At 40.7% G+C, this 26751-nt stretch overlaps 2 protein-coding genes and 1 pseudogene across 2 annotated transcripts; 2 read left to right on the top strand and 1 right to left on the bottom strand.

Moving 5' to 3' along the window:
- Window positions 1-1509, top strand: LOC116111046. The gene is made up of 2 exons (XM_031397260.1): window positions 1-851; window positions 1054-1509. The coding sequence occupies exons 1-2, from the start codon at window positions 99-101 to the stop codon at window positions 1207-1209; spliced, it is 909 nt and encodes a 302-aa protein (XP_031253120.1). The 5' UTR covers window positions 1-98; the 3' UTR covers window positions 1210-1509.
- A 6437-nt stretch (window positions 1510-7946) lies between these two features.
- LOC116111020 (transcription factor bHLH79) lies at window positions 7947-11472 on the top strand. The gene is made up of 6 exons (XM_031397228.1): window positions 7947-8533; window positions 9474-9674; window positions 9887-9952; window positions 10144-10212; window positions 10309-10386; window positions 11088-11472. Exons 1-6 carry the CDS (start codon window positions 8249-8251, stop codon window positions 11202-11204), a joined length of 816 nt encoding a protein of 271 aa, XP_031253088.1. The 5' UTR covers window positions 7947-8248; the 3' UTR covers window positions 11205-11472.
- Window positions 11473-11824: 352 nt separating this feature from the next.
- Window positions 11825-13783, bottom strand: LOC116111011 (annotated as a pseudogene).
- Window positions 13784-26751: the final 12968 nt, after the last annotated feature.

Here is a 26751-nt window from a genome sequence, read left to right as displayed (position 1 = left end):
ACCCCACAAAACAGACTTCCACCATCCCCAAACAAGTAGGCAACAATTCCCACTTCTCTTCCTTCCTTCTTCATTTTCCTTATCCCCAACCAATTTACATGGAACACCACACCACCCACCACAAGCGCATCATAGCAGCAACCCCAGATCCTAATCCCTCCATGGATCCCACCCTCAAAAAGCAACCCAACAAAACAAACATCTCTTCCAAAACTTCTCACTCAACAACACAAAAGAACCCAGATTCCTCTACTTCATCTAAACCCTTTTATTATATGACCAATAGTTTTTCAAGGTTGAACCTTTACCATAACAAAGCTCGTACTTCACAAAAACACACACCGACCAAAGACATCCATTTGCAAGCCAAAGCCATGACTGTTTCTGCTGATTCTGATTCCTCCAACTTCTTGCGCATTAAACCAAGTAAATTAATGCAACCCCAACAGAGAGCTGCACCCAGAAATGAAAAAGACAGCCGAATAAAGGAGGAAGCTTCTAAAGAGGTAATGAAGAAATCATCGAAAGGTGGGCCATTAAATAGTAAAAAGAAGGAAGTTCATAAGGAGGATGTTGATTGTAAGGAACTGGTATTAGTGAAAGATAAAGATGTGAAGAATGTATTATATGAAGGGCATGATGTCAAGAGAGTTTCAGTTTCGTTAGGGCGAAGGAGATCCTTCTGTGGCTCACAGGTCGAGTTGGCAGGTGTTCTTGCAAATTGCGGTGTGAAGGTTGTTTCAGTCGACATGCCGCCGTTTATGCAAATCCATGCGGTTGATTTTGCAAGAAAGACTCATGATAGCTTAGAAAAGTTCACTGCCAAAACCCTAGCACTCACTCTCAAGAAGGTAATTTCTAATAACTAATTGCTAATTACGAATCACATACTCATTTTCTTAGTTGTAATATAAATTTGGTTGGAATTTTATTTAGTATTGAGGTTTTTTCTTTTTCTTTTTCTTTTTTTTTTCTTTATCTGAAATCAGATTTTTCGAGTTTATGATTGATTAGCAAATACTAATGAGTTTGTGGGGATTGTAATGTTTGCAGGAGTTTGATGGGGTTTATGGACCGGCGTGGCACTGTATCGTTGGGACAAGTTTTGGGTCTTTTGTCACGCATTCGGTTGGTGGGTTTCTGTATTTTTCAATGGATCAAAAGTTGTATATACTGTTGTTTAAGACCACTGTACAAAAAGCAGAGTGAAGTGGATGAGCCGTTGAATTTACAGCATCTCTGGTCTACTATAGAAAAGTTTGAAAATATAAAGCAAGATTGTGTTGTATTGTCCCATTTGTAACTTGTACATTGGTTTGGCTCAAAGAGTAGGACATGAAGAAATCGACTTTCTTTTTGTTTTCCATTTGTTTGGCAGCCATTAGACGTTTCTTTGATGACTAGTGGGATTAGTTTAGAGAGAAAAAAGCTTCTTTTACTTGTTATTTTTTTGTTTCTTATGTTTCAGTTGAATTAATTTATTGCCTGTCCCATCCCATCCCATCTCAACTCTAGACTTCTTTTTCCCTGTCTTAGATTGATTCTTAAACATGTTGTTACCCCTAAGGGCCGGCCTGAAATTGACTTGAGAAATAATATAATAGAATCATACATGAAAGTTTGCTAACCAGATTTTTATTAGACATTTCTTTAATGAAGTTTCATCACCTAATTGATTAGTCAGGGTACAGAGAATGGTACAGAATAGTGTTGCTTTGATTTCACCAATCGTTATAATTGGATGTGGTGTGCTGTGGTTTTCACGGGACTATCACTAGCCTCTGAGAGGAGCCATGGCCCATGCTCTCATTACTATTCCAATAATTTCACGTTTCACTTCTGAGTAATAGGGTCATGTCCTGCAAACGCATTTATTTTGGAACCATTGCTATGATGATTGTACTAACAGGTTCATAATGCTTACTGTTATTCATTTGCCCGGCAAATTTACGAATGTCCATCTAATTTGTGGTTTACTCCCCTATTGTTTTGATGCAAATTGTAGCCGTACCTCTGTTCTTCCAAGCGACAACTATGCAGGTCTATTAATGGCAGAAAACACCTCGGGTTTCAGCCTTACTGTGAGTGTCTGTGGGTGTTTTTACCTTACAAGGAATTACCCCATAAAATGTGCTCGGGTTTTTGACAAATGAGTTGTTAATGGTTTATCCTTTTGTAGAAGGTTTTAGTCGAAATAGTTGCTACTTCTCTTCCTGAGCAAATGGGCAATGTATTAGATTTTAACCAAAAGGAAGGTACAATGAGATCATTAAACTGTTTCTGAAACTTTTATGGATCCAATATGATTGAGTTTGATCTGCGCAAACACTTTTGATAGGTCTGGGTCCTCAAATTATTTATTTGAGCTGGGAGAATGGGGCCTCCAATAGCGGGGCATTTGGGTCTGTTGCTTGGATTTCTGTGTGAAATTTAGACCAGGTCTCAATGTCTACAGAACTATGAGAGAAACACAAAACAACCACGATTGAATCAGGAGATGAAACGTCAAAATTTTCTACTAGCTTCAGGTCCTGTTTTGGAAGTTGAAAGTTGAAACCGTGGAAAATAAGCACACAGACTTTACGAGAAATAATGAACGCCTGGTGGACTGGTCGCCGTTTCGTCATTACTTCGAAGCACAGAAGACGTATAGACTGCTAGTTCTGTTTTTGATAACGAATGTCTTGTTCTTCTTAAGAGAATGATCCTTAATCACTATTTTAAAACAATATATTGTTATTAATAATATTTAAAACAATGAATAATGTTATGCTTATAATTGAATCATATAACCAAAAATATAATTAGATAAAAATTTTATAAAATTTATATAAAATACTATTATGTTATATGGTTTTTGTCTGATTGTATGACTCAATTATTTTTAAAACGATAGAAGAATACTCCTCCTCATGTGCTGCTGAATTGCAAATTTTTGTATTAGATTTCTTCAACTTACCAACCAGGACTTTCCGGGTAATCCTGGAACTTTTGGCAAGGCCTAGTCAAAGGAAAGGGGCCAACCAAGAAGTCCCACTCCCGGAGCTCTGAATTCATTTCAATTCTACAGGACATGGGTTAATTTCAAATTTCATTTTTCATTTCTCAAGCGTTTTTAGTATTCATTATCTTTGGATTTATGTCCAGAACCCAACACGTTGCTGATAAAATGATTGAAAAATTCCAATGCATTATGCATGATTGTAAGTCTTGATTAGACATGCAAACTTTCTAAAAGAATTAGTTAGGCAAATGTCCTTATGAATTATTTACTAAGTGAGAAACTTCTTTCTTACTTGGCATGCTATCCTCATCTATTTTTATCTTCGTAGACCATTCTCCTTCAAAATAAAAAAGCCACTTTATATTATCAATAAAGGTGGACTTACAAGCATTCTTTCACAATTCCAATATGATAATTCATAATTGGTTAGTTCGTAATTAGATAAACGAGATCTATTTACGAGACCAATTACAAATTTTTATGTCAAAATTGTAAAAGAAAGTTTGTGAGATTGGGTTGTAAGTGTAGTCAATGTTTTGAAAACCATATTAGATCGATCGGTTCGACCAAGAACCGGTGTCATCTCTGGTTCGATTTCTCCTGAAAATCGGTATTCTTAATCAAACCGGATTGAGTCGTGGTTGGACCGTCAGAATAGTGTCGAATCATGGTCCAATCACGAGTCAATCTCGCCGGATTTTGGCATTGTGCGAGGAAGATAACACCACCATAGGACCTGGCGGCATCTCCACGACAAAACTCATCCATTTTTAGTGGCCACCGTTTAGCCTTTCGTCACTCGCCGTCCACGTATTGTTCACGCAATCGTCGACCTTCCTTCTTGATTCAGGCAAATTCCGACGCCGTTAGAACTCCCTGACATTCGCTGGCACCTCTACATCAAAAGCCCCATCATTCCAAACTTCGATTGGCCATCGATCGTTGTCCACCTTTTGTTCACGCAACCGTCAACCTTCCTTCTTGATTCTGGCAAATTCTGGTGCCATTAGAACTCCTTAACACCACCATAAGATTCGCCAACACCTATACATCAAAAGCCCTATCATTCCAAACTTCGATTGGTCGTCGATCATCTCTATCGCCACCACTCACCAGTCTCTTTGTGCAATAGGGGTGTTTTGGATAGATTTCAAACCTTTATAGACTCATACGCAATTATTTAGGGGTGTTTTTTTATGAATTTTAAATATTTAGGGACTAAAAAAATTTTAAAGGATACAGTTCAACTGATCGATTCAACCGGTCAAACTGAGAACCAGAGCCTTGAACGGGTCAAGGCCTGGTTTGGTTTTTCAGAACATTGAGTGTAATATTGCCCTTATATTATTTAATGAATAATACTACACTTACAACCAAATCTCACTAACTTTCTCTCATAACTCTAACGTGACAGTTTATAAATAGGTTCTGCTTGCTTACAATGGATCCCATTTTTCTAATTGAGAGTTGACTAATTATGAGCTATCAATCTAGAGTTATGGGAGAAAATTTATAAGATTGAGTCATAAACCAATTTTTATTGATTATTCAATGCTTCATTTAAGTCTTTATTACCTCATGAAAGACAGAAAATAAAGCTCTGTCACTTACATAACGATGACTAATTATGGATTCTTTGATTCAATAATCCTAATCTCTTGTATGATAGAATTAGAGTATTCTAGAATACCCATTGAATCTCAATCTATCACTCACCCAAAACAGAAACTTTTTCATTTGGGTGGTCATAGCATCTGTTTTAATCTCTACTTTCTTGGCACGAAGCTCTATGATGTGCCAGTCCCATCCTATTGACGTAACACTGAAAAATTCCATGAACCACGTCATTCTAATAGCGTTCTAGCAATTCGCATGTGGAATTTGTTTACGAGGTAGACAAGATGTGACGACGATAAGTAAAATTTCACATCTCCATACCAAATCTGAAGTTTAGGACCACGTTTTAGAAACCCAATCAAGAACACCAATCCTTGAAGGGAATTACAATAGAGAAGTTTGAGTACTCTTCTTGCGGTTGCGGTGGCAAGATTAGAGCCACACGAAGCTGAACCAAACCCATATCGGGCATACCCGAAAGAGGCTTTCCAGTGAGTCAATATTTGTTGATTGATTCGCATGCAAATTTCTGCCAGACAAGTAACACAAGTTAGACACGCTTCAGTTTTAATCTTGTGACGAGCAAGAAAAATAATAAAGGGGTCGGGCAGCAGTGATGGTGCTTATTTTGCTTGAGCTGAAAGCTTCTCATAACTGTTATATAAACCTTGACAATACAAAAACAAGGGCTTTCGCATTCATCACTACCCCACCAACTTTCTTCTGTCAAAATTCCACCATTACTATTCTGTAACGCATCTCTCTCTCCCTCTGTCTTACAAAAATGAGAAGGCAAAGTCTTTCTCACGTCAGTGAGAATGAAGTACTTGAGGTGATAAATGAATTACAGATTTTCTATTCATGAAAGATACGTTTGAAAGCTACTACGTATTCACATGCTAATTATCACTTTGAAAATTTTGATATATTGTTGGAAATTGAGAGGGTGCTCTAATATCAATTATTGAAATCGGGAGCAACAACAACATAAACATAAATGATGAACACGACCGACTCCATTTTTATTAATCAACTTCAGTTACATTTAAACCAAAACTAAAAGAAATAAAATTGTTAGGCAGGTTTTGATGATAAGATCCTCAAGTGGGATGACATTTGATTGATACTTTCATACCTAACCTTACCCATTGTGTTTCATCAAAACAATTTGTAGATTGCCATTTTCAATAAACCATACCTCACTAATAAAGTCATACTAATTATAGAAGAAAATAAATTAATTAAAATCATAAAAAAGGGGGAAAAAAATTAAACTCTCCATAGTAATAGGAATGTGATTTTTAGCCACAAGGAATGGAATTAATTACACCATTTGTTTATTCTCTTTTTTCCCATTTGGGTTGAGAAATTATATATGTTTATAAAAGCCTTCAAAAAATAACTTTATTCTAAGATAGTCTATCAATTCACTATGAAGTATGAATCACTCTGAGTTCTTTTATTAAAATTAAAATTTTGGTATAGACACTTTCAAAATCATGTTATTTAACCTCTCATTTTGCAATCGGATGAAAAACCCCTTAGTTATTAGAATTAGCTATATTAGAGATTTTGTGTACGAGTCGTAGGGTAGACACCCACCTCATTTGTGTAATTATATTTGTCCTTTTTTTTTTTTTTTTAGTGGTCGGGGGTGTGCAGTGAACGAAATAGAGATAACAACAGGAATAAAATATAATAGTAAAACAAAACAAACAGTAAACAAATAAAATAATACGTGCGATTTATCCTAGTTCACCCAATATGGGCTACGTCCAGCTGAGTCAATATTATTGCAATATGTCTCACTTCTCTCGTTTACAATGAATGAATTGCTCTCACACACATAACAAGAGAAAAATATGTTTATATACTAGGTTTAAGAGATTAAACCTAATTTTACGAGGACTCCTATTCCTAAGCCTAACCCAAAAAGGAATTAGAAATTTAAAAGAAATCCTACAGCGGTTATATATGGAAAAGCCCAAAACCGCCTACGGGCTCGGGGACGCTACCCCTGCGACCCCCACCCGCTCATCGAGGAGCAGGGCACCCGCCCGCTGATGCTGAGTGCATCTCCGTTACCCATTAATGCTGAAGTAGTCGACAACTCTAACATACAGGCCAACATGAGTGCATCTCAATTAATTTTTTGAGACCTTGAAGTTGATAACTGGGTAAATCCTCTCAATAATCACCCTTATTAACAACGTAAGTGGATTGAATTCAAGATTTCTTGAATAATATATCCAAAAGTCCTAGTTGACGACTTTGACATTTAGGATTAGACAAGTTTGACTCATAACTATACCAAGATACTTAGATAATGGAAAAAAAGATATGTTTCAATTAAGATTCCAAGAAGGAGTTATTTAATAAAAATTTCTAATTTCTAATTTCTAATTATTATTATTATTATTTAGATATTAAAATTTTGACATTTTTGATGGGGACAAAATTATTATTGGATAATAGAAATCGACATTACTATTAAAAACGGAAACAGATAAACAGCCTGAAAACCAACTAATATTTTATTTTTGTTTTTATTTTTATAAATTATGCCTCATCATCTGCAATGAACTTGCGGCGCGTGATCCCATGTCTTCTATCAGCTAACCAGTCTACGCGACGAGGATACGATAGACAATCTACTCGCTACTGCCTGAGTTGGATGGATGGATGAAGTACAAAATAAACACGCCAGAGGGACACGTGGACAGTAAAGAAAGCGTTTATAACTGATTAATATACCGAAGCATGTGGGTATAATGTTACATCCATTAGATCTTCCGAGAAAACCTCACTCTATTACAATGCTTTGCGACTTCCCACGTCTTTTACACTTCAAGCTATTGTCTTTTTAAGTTAAGTGATGTCTTCCAAAGTTCACTATGCGCACTGCGCACCCTCCCTCTTTTTTTTTTTTTTTTCCTATCTTCTTCTTGGTTTTATTATTTTATTCCTCTTGAATTTATTGAATTTTTCTCACTACAAATTAAAGAAGAAAAAATTACTTCCACTGAATTTTGGACATTTTAGCTGTATACATATTCTGAAATTCACATACCACCCAAATGGGCCTTGAAAATATGTTGAAGTTTTCTATTGGTATCAAAGTTCCGTATCAATTAAGAAACGAGAGCTTTGATCGCTTATCCAAAAATACTTTTTTAGGATAAAACCGTGCAAATCTAAAACCTAAATTAGATAATATCTCTCAAATCCATCTGTCCATTTTTTTTCTTTTTTTTTTGAAGGAAAGTAAAATTTTATTTTTTATTTTTTTATTTTTCTAGGGGGTGAGAACTAGAAAACGCAGGGTGCACAGTGCGCACAGTACTCCCCCACCTTGAGCCCAAAAAAGATCATACACTCTGCTACTCTAGCTTTACAGTCCCTGTCTGTCAAGTCTCAACTTCAAAAAGACCTTCCCTTTCTCTCTTTCTCTATCTCTCTTATTTTGCTTCTTTATTAATCTTTCTTCAATTCCCCAAAGCTCACACGCTTCTGCCAAAAACCTCACTCAATTTACTATCTTTTTTTTCACTCTGTTCACTTCAACTTCTACTCTCAATTCCGGATCCAAATCCTGTACTGGTTCATATGAACACCCCTCTTTGAAAAATGGATCCTCCACTTGTAAATGAGTCTTCTTTCTCTGCTGCTAACCCATCTTCCTACAGTTTGGCTGAGATTTGGCCCTCTCCAATCCACGGTGCTGAAGCGGGGCTCCGAATGGGGAATTTGGGTCACGGGTTTGGGGAGAGTTCGGGTCACAGAGATGGGTCGATGGAGGAATCAACAGTCACTGAGCAGAGTGGTGGTGGGTGTGGAAGGAAGAGAAGAGATGTGAGCTCTGAAGATGAGTCGTCTAAGATTGTTTCTACTACTAGTAGTGCCAATGACTTGGTGGGTCTAACTTAGTTTTTGCATTTATTTATTTATTTATTTTCTGGGGGCATTTGTGTTTGAGTTTCTTTTTGGTGATGGGAAAGTCAAAGGAAACAAAAAAAGTGAATTTTGAGGAATATGTTTTGTTTTGGTTTGGATTTAACATGATGGGAAGTTGAATGGTAATGCTTTTGCGCAATTGATAAGGAAAGTTCCCATTTTTTCTTTTTTCTTTTTTCAATTTTAGTTCAATTAAATGAGTTGTAAAAAGATTTGCAAAAAGAAAATGTTCTGGAATTTTTCGTTTTAGCTCAATTGAGTGCAGACTCCATGTATCCTCCGGAAATTTGAAGATTATTTTTCGTATGATTTTTCGGTTTGTTATTAATCTACTCTAATTATTCTTATTTTTAAGTTTAGTGAAGAAAATTGCGTGATGACTATGTTCTGTTGATTTGGCATAGAGTTTATGAATAGCTGCTCAATTGGGTGAAAACCTTTTTTTTTATGGTCCCAAATGGTCAAAGTCTTAAGTTTTTAGATTTGGGTCATCGTATTCTTGCCAACCAAAGAGAAAGCTAAGTTTTAAGTTTTAAATACCTATATTTATAATCACGTTTATTACTACATATTAGAATATTATTGATTGTGGACTTATATATCAGAAGATTTTCTGGAATCTATTTTCTTTTTAAGTTTTGGAATTCAGAATTGAAAGCAAAAGAAAAGAAAGACAATCTTTATTTATTTATTATTGTTTTGCTACGTTTTACTGCAACTAAAATGAATATCTAGTTAACTGTGACCTTATAGGTGTCTCAAAATATAGGTTCTTTGGCTCTCCTTCAAATTCAGAATATGTTATTTTTGACCATGTTTGAAATCTCACTTGATTTTGATTCTGGATAAAGGAAATTCTATATTTTATTTATGTTGATTTTTCTTATGTTTGCTGCAGAATGAATCCAATAGTAAACGAACGAAAATATCAGGATCTAAAAACGAAAATGGTGGTTCAAAAGCTGAGGCTGAAACAACTTCTGTGGCTGGTAACAAGTCAGCTGATCAAAGCAACAAACCTGCGGAGCCACCAAAAGATTATATTCATGTGAGAGCAAGACGGGGCCAAGCTACTGATAGCCATAGTCTAGCAGAGAGAGTAATTCACTTCAATCCTCTTGATTGTCCAAATTACATCATAGTGCACCTAGTATAATAATATCTGATGCTTCCATGTGGTTAATATACCATTTACACTACTAGATTTGAAACTGTTAACATGTTTATTTTCTTTTTTGGTTATTCTGGTTTAGAACACTAATGGTATAACAGTATAATTTGTTAACTTGGAACATACTTACGTTTCTGCAGGCTAGGAGAGAAAAAATTAGTGAGAGGATGAAGATTCTCCAGGATTTGGTCCCTGGATGTAACAAGGTATCTTCAGTTGACTAACTACTTACATATTAGTTTCTTTGGCTAGTCCTGCAATTTTGCTTAAGTTATTCTTAGGAAGAAATTATTATGAATTCACTGTTGAGTTTTTTGTCATCTATTTTAATAAAGTCCAATCTGCAATCTCATTTGACTTGGTAATCATCTATTAATAAATGGTTACTCACAATCAGGTTATTGGAAAAGCACTTGTCCTTGATGAGATAATTAATTACATCCAGTCACTTCAGCAGCAGGTTGAGGTATGGATATCCCATCTTATGAGTCTGTAGCCATATGCCATTTTCTTCTTTAAGCTGGTAAACAATAATTTAATTTTTTTTTTTTCACTCTTGTAGTTCCTATCAATGAAGTTAGAAGCCGTCAATTCGAGGGTGAGCTTGAGTCCTACCATTGAGGGATTTCATTCAAAAGATGTAAGCCTATTGATACTGACTGATTGCTTAATAATTTCTTTATTATAAAAGCAATTGACTCCAATAATGTGAAATTGTTTTGATGTTTAGGTAATGTGATCATTGATGCTGCCGTACTGAATTTGAATTTAGTACTTCTCTTACCAATCTTTCTGACAATAGAAATGAGCCAAGAGTGCAATTTAGATGTTTGTTGACTGTTTCAAGAACCAAATCAATTCCAGTGAACATCACATAGATACCAGTTATTTATGCTTAATTTAGTAGACGTTTAGTCATTTACAATCAAATGATTCATATGATTAGTTTTCACTAATCGCGTGAAGAAGTGTAGTTATTGAGAACTGGTCTTGTTGTGTGATTCTTTGATATTACTGCAATGTTATAATTTTCTAAGAATTGAAAAAATTCAACCTCTTTGGAAGGTTAGGATTTTCTCTTCTTTCCAATGAGAGAGAAATAATCGTTGGTTAGATCTCGAGTGTGGGTAAAATACTGTTCTGATGAGAGCCCTATGTTTCAACTTATCTTTACTGTTTTACCATCTTAATGTAATCAATATATTCATAGATTCTCAATGGTACTACTACTTACCTATGTTGGACATGTACCTTATTATAAGACCAGATTTTACACAACTATAGGATCACATCTTCGGAACTTCTCTGCTGTATGATTAACTGGTTTTCCTGGCGTGTTAGCTTGTGGCACCACCATTTGATGCTGCTGGGATGCTATTTGGCCCGCAAGCAGCTAGGGAATATGCTCATGGATCACAACACGAATGGCTGCATATGCAGTTTGTGAGGTTTCGATAGCGCAACATAATGTTATACGACCCTCATTGGCATTTTGGATTAAGCGGCAAGTTGAGTTCTTCTGTTTTATACTTACTCAAAAGAGGAAATTTGCTATTGGTTCCCACACTTCAGTGCAGAACATGTTTCCTACATGTAAGACCATTCTAAATTTGTATGATCATATCATTTGTAGATGTATCTCATCTTTCTATGTATCACCTGACTGGATACGTGTACTCTATTAATCAGTTCTTAAGCAAAATTTATCTGAATTCAGTTCTGGAACAGTATCTGAAAGATTGTGTTGTTGAAGAAATTACTTTGTCTTGCGAAAAATAAAAAAATAATTTTGTGGGGTTTTTTTACCAGTGTATAAAAAAATCTGTTGATATGTATCTTTGAATCAAGTCATTGCCATAACAAGTGATGGCTCTGTGTCGTATTAGCTTAAATGAGCAAACTGGCGCTTGAAGGGGGAAAAACAATAGAATTTTCAAATGGCTACTGATACTAACACTTCCATGAGATTAACAATGCTTTTAAATACTTATTCTTCTTATTCACTGTTCAGTACACATACATACGTTGAACACTACTGCAGTCGCAATGATTTATTATTATAAACAATAAATGATCCATCACTTCTGAGAGGTTGAAGGATGGTGAAGAAGCAAATTAACATGAAATCTTGAAAATGCATGAAGTTGAGAAATGGTTACTTGGATCTGATCTCTGATTACATCATCTCCCACCTGGAAGGCTTTGGTCAACACCGCATTAGGAATTGACGGCGTTGAACCGAAGAGACTTGTGGAAGAAATCACAACACCAGGGTAGTGACTGTTGAAAGATGTAAAAGCAAGAGCCTTTCCTTCCCCACGTTTAGTTGGAAGTGAACCAGTCCCTTGGAATCACAACACTCCCCAGGACTCAAAACCTTTGAGTGAAACACGTTGTCACCTGTTCAAATCCTACCACAGCTTTCCTACAATCACAACACCAGTCTCAGATCCACGGGGGTGTGAAGGATGTGGTTGATTCCACCGGGGCAAAGTCTACTCGGTTCGTTAAAAGCCCCAGCGTATGAGCCCTGGAAACGTGAAAACTTAGCAAGTCACTGTCGCTCCAGGATATTTGATGTGTTTCCCTATTTGCGCAGCCCATGCAGAAAAAATCATCCGAAACTACTTGTTCGCAGGTTTGCAGGGGAAGCCATTACTGATACGGAGGATTCAAGTATGCAACACAGAAGTCCTGTAAAGGATCAGGTCGGGCCAACGTGAAGGAAGAGGGAGAATGAATAACACTATTAGGCAACATAAGAGTTGGAAGGTGGGCTTGATAAAGAAAACATATTGTTGTTGTATGTGAACAAAATGGCCAATAGTTTAAGATAGAATATTCCGTGTTGTGATGGATGGAAGATCATGGATCCTTATATATTCCTATTAGTACTGGAAAAAATTGAACTATGTTACTTTGTATTTAGTAAAATATAGCAAAGGAAACTTGCGGTTGAGATTACTGGTTTCTGACTTTGGTTTGGCACTATAAAATTAAAATCGTAGTTACAATGGTCCCTGGCTGAAGATAAAGACCAATGATTACTTTTTTTTTCCCACAGTTGACATGGTCTATGCAATTTAATTGGTTAAAGAGAAGAAATCAAGCCCATTCTAAGTGTAGATTGTTGAAATTGGGGGTTTCTAATATTAATTATTGTGATACTTATTTTGGCACCAACTAATTGTCACGTGCGTGGCGTTGATTGGTCGAAAAGCACGCGTGATAATGAATATAAAGTGAAATAAATGCTATGAGAGCTTTTAAAGTGTTCGGAGTGCTAAGGTGCAAATCCTACTCCACTGATTTGTATTGATATTGATAGTGTGGTCAAGTCGCAACAGCGGACTAACTTACAAAAGATTGGAAGTAAATACAAAAGCGTGAGAGAGAGAGAGATTTTTTGTGTAAAATTGTCGAATCCCCTTAATGAAGGGTCTTCCTCTTCTTATACCCAATTGAATGTGCGTAATCATCACTAAATCCTTGGGTTGTGTGATTGTCAGGATCTAATCTGATTTTACATCCCATTACCATTCCTTTAAGTCGATTTCACGCGATTCGGAGCAGGTTAGCGGACACGTGGGCGCACCAGGACGTTTGGCAGGCCTGACGTGCGCTTACCGTTCTGATGGGAGCATGCCACGTTTCGTCACCAACTCCACGTCAGCCTTTGATTTCTTAGTCATAACAAAGCTCCCTAGTTTGTAGGTTTGAGGGTCGAATCTTGGAAACTAGTCATGCCGCGGTTGGAGGTTTTGGTTGTTCCGACCTGAATAGAAGAAGCTCGGGACATGACCTTCGCGACACACACCTCGCACAGTTCTCGCCCAAACGACCTGGAATCGTCATTTTACGACCTGGATTCGTTGGGCGCTCTTTTACGTGCCTTGGAGAGATTCATGAACCTGTATCCACGCTGTCAGGCGCTCTGCACGCGCTGCAATGTCTGCCAGAAACATTAAATGCGCTGCGCTGACTCGGCGTCGTTTCGACAGCTCTGATTGCACGACGCACTTGAACACGACTCCCATCACGACATTTATGCGACGTGGGCGCATTAAATGCGGGGAGAGAGGAGGCTGTGGTTTCGATTCGGAGAAGTGGTAACCGTCGATTCGCAATCCATATAAAAACTCACATTTTTCAGATGAGGTCACGAAAACCCCTTTTGCTTCGAGTGTCAAGCCTTTGCAAACCAGAAATTATCCTTTTCCGATCGGCGCTTCTCAGGCAACTGAAACGAGTTTCGGCCTCGATTACGCATCCCAGAAGGTAAGATTCTCTTTTTTTTTTTTTTTTTTTTTTTTTTTTTTTGCATTTGTTTGGTTGGTGGGCAACGGCGTTGGGTTTCCTGGCGTTCCACCAGAGACGCGCCACTGTTGCGGAATCGAGCCGTGGTTGGTGGCTCAAGTTACTATTAGGGTTTTAGGAATTTGTCCCCTGCCACCGCACGGACAAAACATGAAGGCCTAAATGACCGTGTCTGTCGATGTTGCAGACTCTGGAATGGATTCGTCAACGTCCAAACCTGAGGAAGCGGCCAGCTCGTCCTCGCGGGACGTTCCCGAGGATGCATCCCTTGATGTCTTCTCGTTCTCACCCAAGAAGAACTTAATAGATAAAAAAGCAGTTTGACGTCCGTGCGGGGGTGTTCCTCGAGCATACCAGGTCGGCACGGCACCCTTCCGATGGCCTTGTCGCGATCTCCAAGAGATCTTCAAGGTGGAGGGACGATTCCCCTCCATCCTTTCATCAGGTTGTTCCTGGATCACTTCGGGATCGCACCTGCAACTCACGCCAAATGCGTATGTCATCGCTGTCGCGATATACATCGCGTGCTGCGAAAGCGGCTTGGTGAGCCAACGGCAGTGGAGCTCGGCGTCGCCTATTACCTCAAAAAGAGTAGGGACAAGGATTCATACTACTTGTCCCGGCAACCTACCATCGCCGAGGGATACATAGCTATCCCAGCAACGCGGGCCTACGAGACGAAATTCTTCTTTTTTCTGCTATGACGGCCACTGCCGCTTTTAGACACCAAGTGGGTTATCCTCGTGAGGCATATTATCTGTTCGCATGCTCTATAATACACGACCTGTATTCTTTTGCAGTTAACAGAACGACTAGCCAAGACTTACTTGACCCCCGGATAGGCTCGTATCTTTTGGAGTACTAGACGAGGAGAGCCGGATGCGAGGAAGCTCGTGACACCGCGAACTTGCGGAAGTACGGTTTTTTCACGACAAAGCGTCTTTCGAAGCCTTGGAAGGTAAGTTACGTTGATTCCCGTCCTGGTCGCGGAGCAATTTTGTTTACTAACGCACTTGCATGCAGAACTAGTGCCCCAAGGAATCTGAGCAGCCCCGTCGAGCTCCGTTTGTCTTCCCTCGATCGGGAGGAGGGAGCGGCCGAAGCTGCTCGTCCCATTCATGCACAACCGGTGCAAACTGCTGCACCTTCATAGCCCCCCTGTGCATGAAGTGACCAGGGCGAACAGGTCGCTCAGGCACCACCGGCACGCCTAAGGCGTAAAGCCCCGCCCAAAGGTCGAGAGAGGAAATAGGTTCAGGCTGAAGAGTCTGAGACCGATCCGGAGGAGCCCTTGAGGTCGCGAAGGGACTCAAGGAGGTCGGGCAAGGACCTGCGAGTGAGGCGATCACCTCCGACAAGGCAAGGACATACCAGTGCGGACTCGCTGGGGAGCCTGCCAGAGTACCTGTAGTCGATATTCTATTCTCTGCTCGAGTGTGGACTATCGGAGTCTTACGATGAGTTCGCTGACACGGGCGATGACCTGATGACCACGTCGTTCAAGCATCTAAGCAAGGTAAACGAGCTGTTCTTAAAATTTTGTTCTGGTTCATTTCTAACCATTTCGTGCTCGCAGGCTCTACTTGCTGAGGATGTCTATGAGGGACTCGGCTGGAGCTGCGAAGGTTCCAGCGACCTACGGAAGAGGTCGCGAAGCTCAAGAAAGCCTAAGTCCGCCGAAGCTGAAAGAACACAAGCATTTGATGCGGCGAAGCTATCTGAGCAAAAGGATGCTGCTTTACGAACAGTGGACTTCAAAGGCGGAGCTTGAGCGACGCGTGGAGTGTAAGGAACTCAAAAAGGACAACCGCCAGGCTCTCCAAATGGTCGGGGAGAAGGACTAGGAGATCCAAGCGACCTCCGTATGGCCCAGCGAGTTGAACAGGAAAAGGAGCCTCCGAACAGAGAAGCGAGCTCTTGAGCTGAACTCCAGAAGAGTCGTGAAAGGTGCTTCACTGACTGAAGAAATGCGGAATCAGTCAGAGGAGCTGGAGGAAAAGGCCGCCGACTGGGCGATCGGGTCCATTTATTCCCTCCGATTAAGGAACCCAGCTATGGACATTTCTGATCTCCCGAGGGGTGGCGTGAGGCTTTGCGGATCATGGCTGAGGAGGACGATTAGGTAGCCGTGGCCGCCCAACGACACGACCAGGCAGGGGGTTCTGGTTCAAGGATCCCCCCGACCAGCCGTAGTGTAATGAGTCACCCCATCGTATTGGGTCTAACTTTTGTTTGTACATAATGAAGACACTTTCTTTTCAATTGCAGTTCGCTTTTTCATACAAGTTCAATTTAATATTCAATTTGCATAAGCAATATTACATGTGAATTCTTACACGCGAACAGAACACACAACGAACTGTCTCCAGCGAACAAAATTAAGCTTTACATTAGAAAGAAATTAACATAAACTGATTGAGAGCTGAGTTCGCGATTACTGATAGTAGGGTCGGGGTGTTCGGCGTTCCAAGCTCGGGGTACTTTAGAACCGTTCAGTCTTTTGAGATGGTAAGTCCCCGGCCTGATCACCTTGTTGACCCGTATGGCCCTTCCCAGTTAGGTCCCAGTACCCCTGCACTCGTTCTCTGGTCCCAGGAGAACTTCCTTTAGCACAAGGTCTCCGACCTAGAAGTCTTTTCGCTTGACCTTTGAATCGAAAAACCTATTTGCTCATTGCTGGTAGGCTCTATCCTTAGGAAGCCTTGCTGAATGCTCTTCACGAGATCCAAACTTGCCCTCATAAGTGCTTCGTTTTCAACCTCGTCATACAAGTCCCTCCGAAGAGAACTTTTCCCACTTCTACAGGGATCATCGCCTCGCAGCCATAGGCTAGCGAAAAGGGGTCTCTGAAGTGGAAGTTCTTGGAGTTGTCCTGTACGCCCATAAGACTTCGAGGAGGTCGTCAGCCCAATTCCCCTTGGCTGCCCCAAGTTTGGCCTTTAGAGTTGCTTGATGGTCTTGTTGACTGCTTCAACTTGGCCATTCGCTTGCGGTCTGGCGACTGAGACAATTTTTTTATGGATGCCCCGCTCGTCGCAGAACTGCTTGAACTCCTCATTATCGAATGCTTCCATTATCCGAGATGAGGGTGTGAGGAATTCCGTAGCGGCACACTATGCTCTTGAAAACGAGTCTTTCAGCTTTTTGGTCGTGATCGCGGCTAGTGTTCGGCTTCCACCCATTTCGTGAAGTAATCTACCGGACCACGGCATACTTGACCCCTCCCTTTCCGACTGGCATGGGTCGATAAGATCGATCCCCCACATGAAAACGGCCAGGGGCTATGATACGTTTACAAGTCCTAAAACACTTGTAAACATGAGTGGACAAGAATTACAAGTCCTAAAACACTTGTTAATTCGGTTGATCAAAGAATTTCATTTCAAGTCCTAAACACTTGGATGTGTTGTGGAAAGCATTGGAGGAGATTCGGCCCAAGCAAGTCCCAAGGGAGAAAGAGCCCAAGCACTTTGGCCCAAACCATTCCATGTCCAAGCCCAACAAAGGAAGCTCCAAGTCCACCAAGAAGAAGCCCAAGTGTTGGAGTAAGCCCATTCGGCCCAATTCTCATTCCAAGGGGAAAGTCCACTTGAACCTTATTGGATCCATTGCAAGATCTTCAAGGCCCAATCTCTTGCACCCTTATTAGTAGACTTGATTAGGATCATTGATCAAGTTTTGGGCTAATAAAGTGAGTTTTTTTCAACTAATAGGGTGGTTAAAGACATGAACCCTAGAATTGGAATCATGTCCCTTTTTTGCATTAATTGGGTATGGCCTTAATTTTGAATGGAAGGCTTGTAATTTTTTTGTAATATTTATTATTTTCCATTTTCTTGTAATGTATTTGTTGATTACTCTTTTAACCTTGTAATTGCCTATATAAGGCAACTATTCTCCCTGTAAAGTTAGTTCATGAAATTATCAAAAACTTGGTTTAACCATTGAGGAACTTTGTGTTCTTATTGAACTTTCTTTATCCAAGTCTTGGCAAGAGATTGGTGGTGAATCGATTCAAGTTGGTGGAGAATTCCTTTAGGCTTGAAGTGTTCATTCTTGTCTTAACCTAAAAATTGCAATAAGTGCAACATTCTTCCATTTGTGTTTGGCCGAATTTGAGCTTGAGTTTAGGGCATTTTTTGTATTGTTTGTTGTTGAAAATTGGTTGGATTTGGATCATTTGGTATCAGACTTAGGTTGTGAATTGGAGTAGGATTGATTGAATGAAGTTGGCCGGATTTTGGAGTATACATTGCCGGATTTGGAGTTCTTTGGCCTAATGTTTTCAAAACTTCTCTTGTTACAAGTGAATGACAATTTTCTCTCTCATCAAACACTATCCCACCAAATCCCTTACACCTTGCCCTTGTAACCAAACCCATTGCCACCTCACCAAAACCCTAATCAATTCCCTCCAAAGTCAACTAAACCCATTCCTTAACAACCAACCTTAAACCCTTAACCCAAACCCTAAACCCTAAACACAACCCTAAACCCTAAACCAATTAATTAACCAACTACTCATCTCCAAACCCCATTCCTTAGCCTAATCACAAAAATACTATTCACAGAACACTATTCACAGAACACTATTCACGAACACTATTAAAGAATACTTACACTTAACCAAATCACCAAATACATACACTTGACCTTTCCCTCCCATTTTCCATTTTTCTTTAACTTTCAAAAAATTACTGTTCATCCAATTTACTGTTCACAGTAGTAACTTTTAAAATTCTCATGAAAACAAGTCCCCTTCCTCCCCAACTCCACCCCCAACACCATGGGAAAGTGCCAACAAAAGAATTCAAGAAGAACTTGATGAAGTAGAGAAATATGTCAAGCATGATGGAGTTGATGGTTAACATGTCTAAGGACATTGCCAACCTTTCACAACCCAAAACTACTTTGAGGAAACCCCAACCCCCCCCACGGATGGTCGCCCACACTACCACCAACGAACCATCCTTAGGACACCATTGTATATGGAAAACCTAGAGATAGTAATGATTCATCTAGTGAATCCGAAGTGCCTAGGAGGAGAAAGTTTGATGATGATAGGGGTCTTAAAGTAGACTTACCCAATTCAATGAGTCTTGACCCAAATGACTTCATTGATTGGTTGCATGAGATTGAGCGGGTATTTGAATTTAAGGGCTACAATGATGAAAGAAGTGTAAAGTAGCCATATTAAAGTTCAAGGAGTATGCCTCCTTGTGGCGGGAAAATACAGGAAGAAGAGAAAGAGAAGGGAGGCTAGAATTAGATCATGGGAGAAATTGAGGAGAGTGTGAAGAAAAGATTCTTGCCCGATAATCACAAACAAGACCTTTATCTTAAGCTCCATAATTTGAAGCAAGGATAGAAAGTTGAGGAGTTATTCGGGAGTTTGAAGGGTTGATGTTGAGAAGTGATATTCCCGAAGAGAAAGAGCATACATTTGCAAGGTTCATAGGCGTTTTGAGTAAGACATTGCATACAAGCTTGAGTTGCAAGCTAACCATTCCTTGGGGATGTTTGCAAGCTGTCTACAAGGATTGAAAAGCATTGAAGATTGAAGTCCTTGGCCCCCAAGAATCTTTAAGGAAAGTAACTACCAAAGGGGTTCACCTTCCTACACCAAACCATATGTGGCACCTACGCTTATGCTAAGAACAAAGCCAATGAAACACCAAGGAGAAAATAGGTTTTGTGAGGAATGATGCTCCACGCCTGATTTGAGGAACAAGAAATGTTTCAAGTGTTAAGGTTATGGGCACTTCCAAGCAATTGTCCAAACCAAACATTATACCCTTGAGAAATAAATGAGATTATGATGCTTGTCAAAGGGATTCTAGTGAAGAAGAGGAAGTAGATGAGAGTGAGAATGAGGTTATTGAGGAAGCTGATAGTGAGAGATGCTTATGCTCAAGAAGTTGCTGTATACTCAAGTAAACCCCCAAGAGAACCAAAGGGAGAACTTGTTCCATACAAGGTGCACTATCAAGGGAAAAGTTTGTTCAATGATCATTGATATTGGAATTGTACCAATGTTGCTTCCACCAACCTGTGGAGAAATTGGGGCTGCTGGTTGTGGATCATTCTCACCTGTACAAGCTACAATGGTTGAGCAATGGAGACACCATACAAGTGTCAAGCAAGTAGTGGTACCATTCTCCATTGGGAGACTATTCGGATGAGGTACTTTGTGATATCATTCCCATGGATGCTTGCAATCTTTTACTTGGAAGGCCATGGCAATATGATAGAGAATGATCCATTGCCGCAAGAATACATACTCATTCAAGCTCAACAAGAAGTCTATTACCCTTGCACCCTTAGCCCCCACCCAACCATTATCCAAGCTCCCACACAAACACTTCCCAAACACTTTCCCAACACCCTCCAAGGCATCAACCCGTAAACCCTCTTCCTAAATAGCACCCAATTAGAAAGAGCTTCCTCTACACCAAACCTCTCATTGCCCTCCTTATACCAGACAACCAAGAGAGAGAGCAACCTGAATTTCACCCAAAAGTTCACCATCTCTTGGATGATTGCTGTTTTTTCCTAGTTGACCAAGGGTTTGCCACCACTTAGGGGAATAGAACTCATATTGATTTGGATCCCGGTGCACCTCTTTCCAATAGGCCAGCATATAGATGCAATCCCAAAGAGTCAAAGAGCTTCAAGGACAAGTTGAGGAATTGATTTCCATGGGATTTGTGAGAGAAAGCATGAGCCCTGTTCAGTTCCAGCCTTACTTGTACCCAGAAGGATGGCACTTACCGGATGTGTATTGATAGTCGGCCATCAATCGATAACTATCATATATGGTATCCCATTCCACGTTAGATGACATGCTCGATGAGCTTCATGTGCAGCCATCTTCTTAAAAATTGATCTAAGAAGTGGTTACCATCAGATTAGAATGAGAGAGGAGAGATGGAAAACGGCATTCAAGACCAAGGGAGGATTGTATGAATGGATGGTGATGCCTTTCAGCCTTTCCAATGCACCAAGCACCTTCATGAGGTTAATGATAGGTACTCAAACCTTTCATTGGAATTTGTGGTTGTATATTTTGATGATATATTGTATATAGTACTTGTGAGGATAGTCATGTAGACACCTTAGCTTAGTGCTTGAATTATTGAGGCAAAAGAAGTTGTATGCTAAGCTTGAAAAATGTGAGCTATTTATGAAACATTGGTGTTCTTGGGTTATGTAGTTTCGGGAAAAGGTTAGATCAATCCAAGGTAAATCCATTCAAAATTGGCCTAAACCGGTTCAATTACGGAAGTTAGGAGTTTTCATGGTTTAGCCTCTTTCTACCGTAGGTTTGTCCCTAATTTTAGTTCCATTATGGCTCCCATAACTGAATGTTTGAAGAAGGGATCTTTTGAGTGGACTAAGGCAGCAAATGGCTTTTAATTTGATTAAAAAGAAATTGTGTGAAGCTCCCATCCTTACCTTACCCCAAGTGTTTGAAGTAGAATGTGATGCAAGTGGTGTTGGCATTGGGGCAGTTTTGAATCAATCCAAGAGGCCATAGCATTTTTAGTGAGAAGCTTAGTGATTCAAGGAGGAAGTATAGCACTTATGATAAGGAGTTTTATGCTATAGTGAGAGCACTTGACCATTGGAGTCATTACCTTCGCGCCGAAACAATTTGTCCTCCATTCGGACCACCAAGCTTTGAGGTTCATCAATGGGCAGCGTAAACTCAACACAAGACATGCTGAGTGGGTTGAGTTCATCCAATCCTTTTCTTTATGCTGAATTACAAACAAGGATCACACAATGTTGTAGCCGATGCACTCTCTAGAAGGTATGCCTTACTTTCTTTGCTTGATTCTAGAGTTCTAGGTTTTGAATTAATGAATTGTGCTATGAGGAAGATTTGAGATGAAACATGCTAACTGAATGTGGGAAACCTGGTTTTGAGAATTATATATGCATGATGGTTACTTGTTCAAGGTAGAAAAGATTATGTGTCCCTATGGGTAGTTTTAGAGAACTAATTATGAGGGAAGCACATAGTGGTGGGTTGGCAGGCCATTTGGGGTTACTAAAGACTTTAGAACCATCAAGAGATATTTTTATTGCCTAAAATGTTAGGGGATGTTCAAGCCTTATTAGAGGTGTGGATCATGTCAAAGAGCTAAGAGTCAATTCAAGGTCGGACCATACCTACCCTTACCCATAGCCGGCACCTTGGGAGGACCTTAGCATGATTTGTGGTTGCATTGCCTAGGTACAAAGAGGAAAAAATTCCATCATGGTAGTGGTTGATAGGTTCTCAAAAATGGCCAATTTCATATCTTGCCATACCACGCATGATGCCTTCAAAATTGCTGATTGTTCTTTAGAGAGGTGGTGAGACTTCATGGCATTCCAGACCATTGTCTCGGATAGGGATACAAAATTCTTGAGTCATTTTTGGAGAGTTTATGGGTAGACTAGACAAAATTAATGTTTAGCACCTCACACCACCCACGCAAACCGATGGTCAAACCGAAGTGATGAATAAAGGTTGGGTAATGTCCTAAGGAGTTATGTGAGTAAGCATTTAAAGGATTGGGATTTGCAATTGGCACATGCTGAATTTACCTACAATAGGAGTCCTAGTTCTACGACGGGTCACACTCCTTTTGAGGTGTTGTATGGAGTAAACCCACTTATCCCTTTTGATCTCACTTCCCTCCCCCTTGATTTTGAGCCAAGTGTGAATGCTATAAGAAGTTGAAACAAATGAAGAAACTCCATGAAACCGTAAGACTCAAATAGAAAATTCAATGAGAAGATCAAGAATAAGGCAAACACATAGAAACCTAAGCTTTTCCAACCGAGGGATTTAGTTTGGATTCACTTGAGAAGGAGAGTTTTCCAAGTAAAAGGAAGAGTAAATAGCTCCTAGGGCTGATGGAAGTTTTGAGATTGTTGAGAGGTAAATGATAATGCTTATAAGTGGGAGTTGCCTAGTGAGTATGGGGAGTCTCGGCCACCTTCAATGTGGGGATCTACGCCATACTTGGAGGACGATTTGGATTTGAGGGCAAATCTTCTCACCCGAGGAGGATGATACGTTTACAAGTCCTAAAACACTTGTAAACATGGTGGACAAGGAATTACAAGTCCTAAAACACTTGTTAATCGTGTTGAATCAAAAATTTCATTCCAATCCTAAAACCTGATTGATGTGAGTGTGGAAACATTGGAGGAGATTCGGCCCAACAAGTCCCAAGGGAAGAAGGCCAAGCACTTGTGCCAAACCATTCCATGTCCAGCCAACAAAGGAGCTCATGTCCACCAAGAGAAGCCCAGTGTTGAGTAAGCCCATTCGGCCCAATTCTCATTCCAAAGGGGAAAGTCCACTTGAACCCTTATTGGATCCAATTGCAAGATCTTCAAGGCCCAATCTTGCACCCTTATTAGTAGACTTGATTAGGATCATGATCAAGTTTTGGGCTAATAAGTGAGTTTTTTAACTAATAGGGTGTTAAAGACATGAACCCTAGAATTAGGGAATCATGTCCCTTTTTTGCATTAATTGGTATGGCCTTAATTTTGAATGGAAGGCTTGTAATTTTTGTGTAATATTTATTATTTTTCATTTTCTTGTAATTATTTGTTGATTACTCTTTTAACCTTGTATTGCCTTATAGGCAACTATTCTCCTTGTAAAGTTAGTTCATGAAATTATCAAAAACTTGGTTTAACCATTAGAGAACTTTGTGTTCTTATTGAGATTTCTTTATCTAAGTCTTGGAAGGAGATTTGGTGGTAATCGATTCAAGTTGGTGGAGAATTCTTTTATGCTTGAAGTGTTCATTCTTGTCTTAACCTAAAAATTACAAGTAAGTGCACATTGCTTCCATTTGTGTTTGGCCGAATTTGAGCTTGAGTTTAGGGCATTTTGTGTTGTTTGTTGTTGAAAATTGGTTGGATTTGGAGTCGCTAGACATAGTTATACAGCTCTGAGAGGGGGCTCGCGGAATGTTCGCGAACCGCTGGCATTTATCACATTTCTTGACAAAGTTGTGCGCATCTCTTAATCCGGGGCCATAATATCCCTGACGACCAACTTGTTCACTAGAGATCGACCTGTTGGTGGTTACCGCAGATCCTTCATGGATTTCCCTCATGATTTCAGTCTGCTCTTCGCTAGTTACACATCGGAGGAGAGGGGCACTAAATCCTCTCCTTACAGCTGTTCCCCGATGAGTGTGAAACAGCGAGATCTTACCGGCACCTTGCCTCAACCTTGTCCTTGGCAAGGTCCCATCTTTGAGGTACTTAATGGGTGTCATCCAAAATCCGGTTGAGCCACTTACGGCCTTCGGGATGTCGTGTCTGAGGTTGAGGACCAACGAACAAAACAGAATGTTTCTGGAGCCTCTGAATCCAACGAGGAGGCTATCTTGCAAGGTGTCCCTATATAATGCTCTCTCGGGGATCTAGCGATTTCAAAGTGCTTAAACGACCCCAGCGGTCTTAGCCTCTTTCAGTAGCGGACCATGTTCTCTTCCTTGGCTTGGTATCCACTAGAATTTGTTGACGACCAGCATCGAGTCGCTGTAAATGCTGATCGCGTTTGCACCCATTTCTTTCGCAAGTCACAACCCAGCGAGCGGGGGCTTCGTACTCGGCCTCATTGTTGTCGCCTTAAACCCAAACCGGAGAATACCATGAATTGAGCCCCTCGGACTCCAAGGAGAGACCCGCATCGGCTCTTTTCCTGTTTGATGCCCGTCGATGTAGAGGTTCCAAGTCGACAGGTTCTGATTACTTCTTGCATGGCTTCACTAGGCTGTTGCTCGCTTGGGAGATAGGAAAATTCTGAATAGAGTGCAAGCAACTGCCCTTTAATGCCGCCCTGGGCTTGTACTTTAGGTCGAACTGGCTCAATTCCATGGCCCATTTGAGCAGTTTACCCGAGCTTCTGGTTTCTAAAGGACCTGCCTGAGGGGGTAATTTGTCATTACATTGATTGTAGGGGTACGGAAGTAAGTCGCAGCTTTCTGGACGCGACCAGCATAGCAAAAGCTAGTCGCTCCATTTTTGGATACCGCATCTTGGCTCCGATAGACGCTTACTTGCATAATATACTAGCCTGAGCTTTTCCTCTCCCTGTATTAAGCTGCACTGACACGAACTGGAGACGGACAGGTAGATGAGTAGGATTTCCTGTGGAAGAGGCTTAGAGAGGAGAGGTGGCTTCCCAAGGTGTTCTTTTATACTCGGAATGCCTGCTCGCATTCGGATGTCATTCGAATTTCTTATTGGCCTTCAGAACATTGAAATGGTAAAACGCGGTCTGTTAGCCTTGATTGAAGCGCTAAGTCCGCTATCCGCCCTTTAGACTCATGACCTGCTTCTTGCTGGTCGGGCTCTCATTCGATGGGCCTGGATCTTCTCGAGGTTTATTTCTATGCCCTGCTGATTAACCATATATCACAGAACTTTCCTGACGATACCCCAAATGAACATTTGGGAGGTTCAGCTTTACTCTGTAAGGCCGGAGATGTCAAGTCAACATCTCTGCGAGATGCGTTATGTTCTGAGGTGACCTGGGATTTGACTAGCATGTCGTCCACATAGACCTCCATTGTCCCCCGATCTGGTCGGAGAACATTCTATTGACACACTCTGATAAGTCGCACCCGCATTCTTGAGGCCGAGAGGGCATGACTTTGTAACAGTATAGCCCCCGGTCCGTAATGAGGTCTTATGCTCCTCATCTGGTTTATACATCGGGATTTATTTGTATCCCGAGTATGCAATCCATAAAGGCATTACAGTCTCGTGAAGCCTCGAGGTGGCATCAACGAGCTGGTCGATTCTCGACAGGGGGAAGCTGTCTTTCAGGCAAGCTTTGTTAAGGTCGCTGAAGTCTACGCAGGTCCGTCACTTGCCATTTGGCTTCTTTACCAGGACCGGGTTGGCAACCCAGGTCGGGTAGAGAGCCTCACGAATGGATCCATTTCGGAGAAGGTTCTCCACTTCTGATTTTAGTGCGGCGTACTGCTCAAGATCCATCGCCCTTCTTTTCTGGCGAACTAGCTTGGCTTCACTGTTGACATTCAATGAATGGCAAATAATGTCCGGGCTGATCCCGACCATATCTGTGTGTGACCAGTCAAACATGTCAATGTTCTCCTTTAAGAAGCTTACCAGCTAGGAAGCGAGCTGTGGGTTGAGACAGCTTCCAATCCATAACACTCGGCTCGGCTCTTTTGGATCAACCAAAACCTCGGACAGATCCTCAAACGGGCCACTGGGGGGGATTTCTTGGATTCGCAGATCTATGTTATCCTCCGCTGGACCAGGCTGTGGCTCGATCTGGCTGATCGCCATAGCCTGGCGGGGCACACATCGCGAAATGCCCTTTCCCTTATCTGCTATCTGGACCGCTTTTACATAGCATTCGCGAGATGCGCTCTGCGATCCGCTTACTTCGCCTATCCCCGTTGGAGTGGGGAACTTCATCTTGAGATGATAAATGGAAGTAACTGCCCTGAAGGTTCTCAGCAGAGGTCGCCCCAAGATTCCATTAAAGGCCGATGGGCAGGCCACGACCAAAAATTCAGTAACCCTAGTCACCTCGTCGTAGTCGCCGAGCGTGACTGGTAGCTGGATCGTTCCTTTGGGGATCAGGTGATCCCTTATAAAACCGTACAGAGGCATCGAGGCTGGCTTCAGG

Source organism: Pistacia vera, unplaced genomic scaffold (genome assembly GCF_008641045.1).
Source record: "Pistacia vera cultivar Batoury unplaced genomic scaffold, PisVer_v2 Contig1186, whole genome shotgun sequence".
Lineage (NCBI taxonomy): Eukaryota > Viridiplantae > Streptophyta > Magnoliopsida > Sapindales > Anacardiaceae > Pistacia > Pistacia vera.
This window is presented reverse-complemented; position numbering and strand designations above follow the sequence as displayed.